This window comes from Asparagus officinalis, unplaced genomic scaffold, assembly GCF_001876935.1.
Source record: "Asparagus officinalis unplaced genomic scaffold, Aspof.V1 AsparagusV1_Un1911, whole genome shotgun sequence".
Lineage (NCBI taxonomy): Eukaryota > Viridiplantae > Streptophyta > Magnoliopsida > Asparagales > Asparagaceae > Asparagus > Asparagus officinalis.
Window position 1 is genome coordinate 4,667 of NW_017974170.1, and position 1,791 is coordinate 6,457.

Here is a 1,791-nt window from a genome sequence, read left to right on the forward strand (position 1 = left end):
TGTGTGTGTGTATATATGAAGTTATATTTCCAGACATGACATTGGTCTTATTAGGGTTTGGCTTAATATACGCAGCTGTATATACTATTGAATTTCAGAAAAGGGGATTGCCACATGCACATATCTTGCTATGGTTGGATCCTAATAGTAAATATCCAGATTCTGATGCTATTAATAAGATAATCAGCGCTGAGATTCCCGATAGAGAAACAGATCCAGTAGGATATGCAGCAGTTGGACAATATATGATGCACGGTCCATGTGGCATATTTAATACAAGCTCCCCATGTATGAGAAAGGGAAATTGCTCAAAACACTTTCCAAAGAAGTATGTCAATGAGACTGTAATTGATGAGTCAGGTTTTGCTGTATACCGACGAAGGAATGATAATAATAGATGGGTAGATAAAAATGGTACAAAGTTGGACAATGCTTATGTCGTACGTCGTACCTTATAATCGGAACCTTATTGTTAAATATCAATCCCACATTAATGTTGAATGGTGTAATCGAGGTAGGTCAATAAAATATCTCTTTAAGTATATAACTAAGGGACCTGATCATGCTTCCATATCTCTACGGTCACATAAATCAAGTTCAAGCGGTTCAAATAATCATGAAAAGACTGATGAGATACAATATTATTTGGATTATCGATACATCTCAACTCTAGAAACAATTTGGAGAATCTACGGATTTGATATACATTACAGAATTCTTGCTGTGGAGAGGCTCCCATTTCACCTTCCTGATCAACAGCCAATGATTTTCAAAGACTCAGATGATCTTAATGAAATTATTGATAATATTAATGCAAAAAAATCAAAATTTATTAGGTGTATGGAAGCAAACAAGTTATATGATGAAAGTAAAACACTCACATGCTCAGAATTTCCTTCACATTTTGTTTGGTTAGCTGATGAGAAACAACGAAAAATCAGGGAAAAAGGTCGTAGTATTGGCAGGGTTGTTTATTCTCATCCAACTTCAGGTGAGAGATTTTATCTCAGGTTGGATCTATTGATGGAAGACTTGCAAGCTGGTCAATATTTTGGGAATAGCATTGCTGGTATGTATATATATATGTATATTTAGCTTATACTCATAAATACACATATAAAAATAGTTAAAGATAAATAAATTAGAAAATTAAACAATATAAAAGTGGATGAATGACAATCAAAATCAAGTTAGTTTAAGAATAAACTGTTTCCAAATTTCAAACAGAACTCAGATTTAAGAATCAATATAAAACATTAGAAAAGCATCTAAGCGCAAAACAATTGATATAAATAACAAGTTTGAAAACTAAATAATTATGATAACTAAATACAAAACAAATATACTATATTACATAGTACATCAGTTAAATATGATAATTGATTTGTCAAAGGAAACTCCTATTGCTAAGTATAACTTATTATACATCAACTTTCTAATTTAAAACTTTTGATACATTATAACTTTCAAAATAAAAAAATGTCAATTAATTTTAACACCAAATTAGTGAGGTAAAAACAAATTCTCAAACCTGACTACGTTGAAATACATCTGAAGTACAACGAGATTCAATTCATATTTGCAATGGAATATAGTGCATTTTATTCGGACAATAAAGATATGATCCAGATGTGCAACAATATGATTAATAACAAACAAAATAAACATTTACTATTAACTACATATGAAATATGAAATACGAGAATAAACAAATTGAGGAAGGTTATAAAGTATAGTAGACTGTTATATAAGATATAACATACCAAACCTGATAAGTAAATGCATATTTTA

General features: G+C 30.3%; 1 protein-coding gene across 1 annotated transcript in view; it reads left to right on the top strand.

The window, feature by feature from the left end:
• Window positions 1–1,069, top strand: part of LOC109828514 — a gene marked incomplete at its 3' end in the record, with an annotated part of 2,137 nt that extends 1,068 nt beyond the window's left edge. The window contains exons 2-3 of the mRNA XM_020395494.1: window positions 99–440; window positions 553–1,069. Of these exons, the coding sequence (XP_020251083.1) occupies window positions 99–440; window positions 553–1,069 (859 nt within the window). The remainder of the gene's footprint in view (window positions 1–98; window positions 441–552) is intronic.
• Window positions 1,070–1,791: the final 722 nt, after the last annotated feature.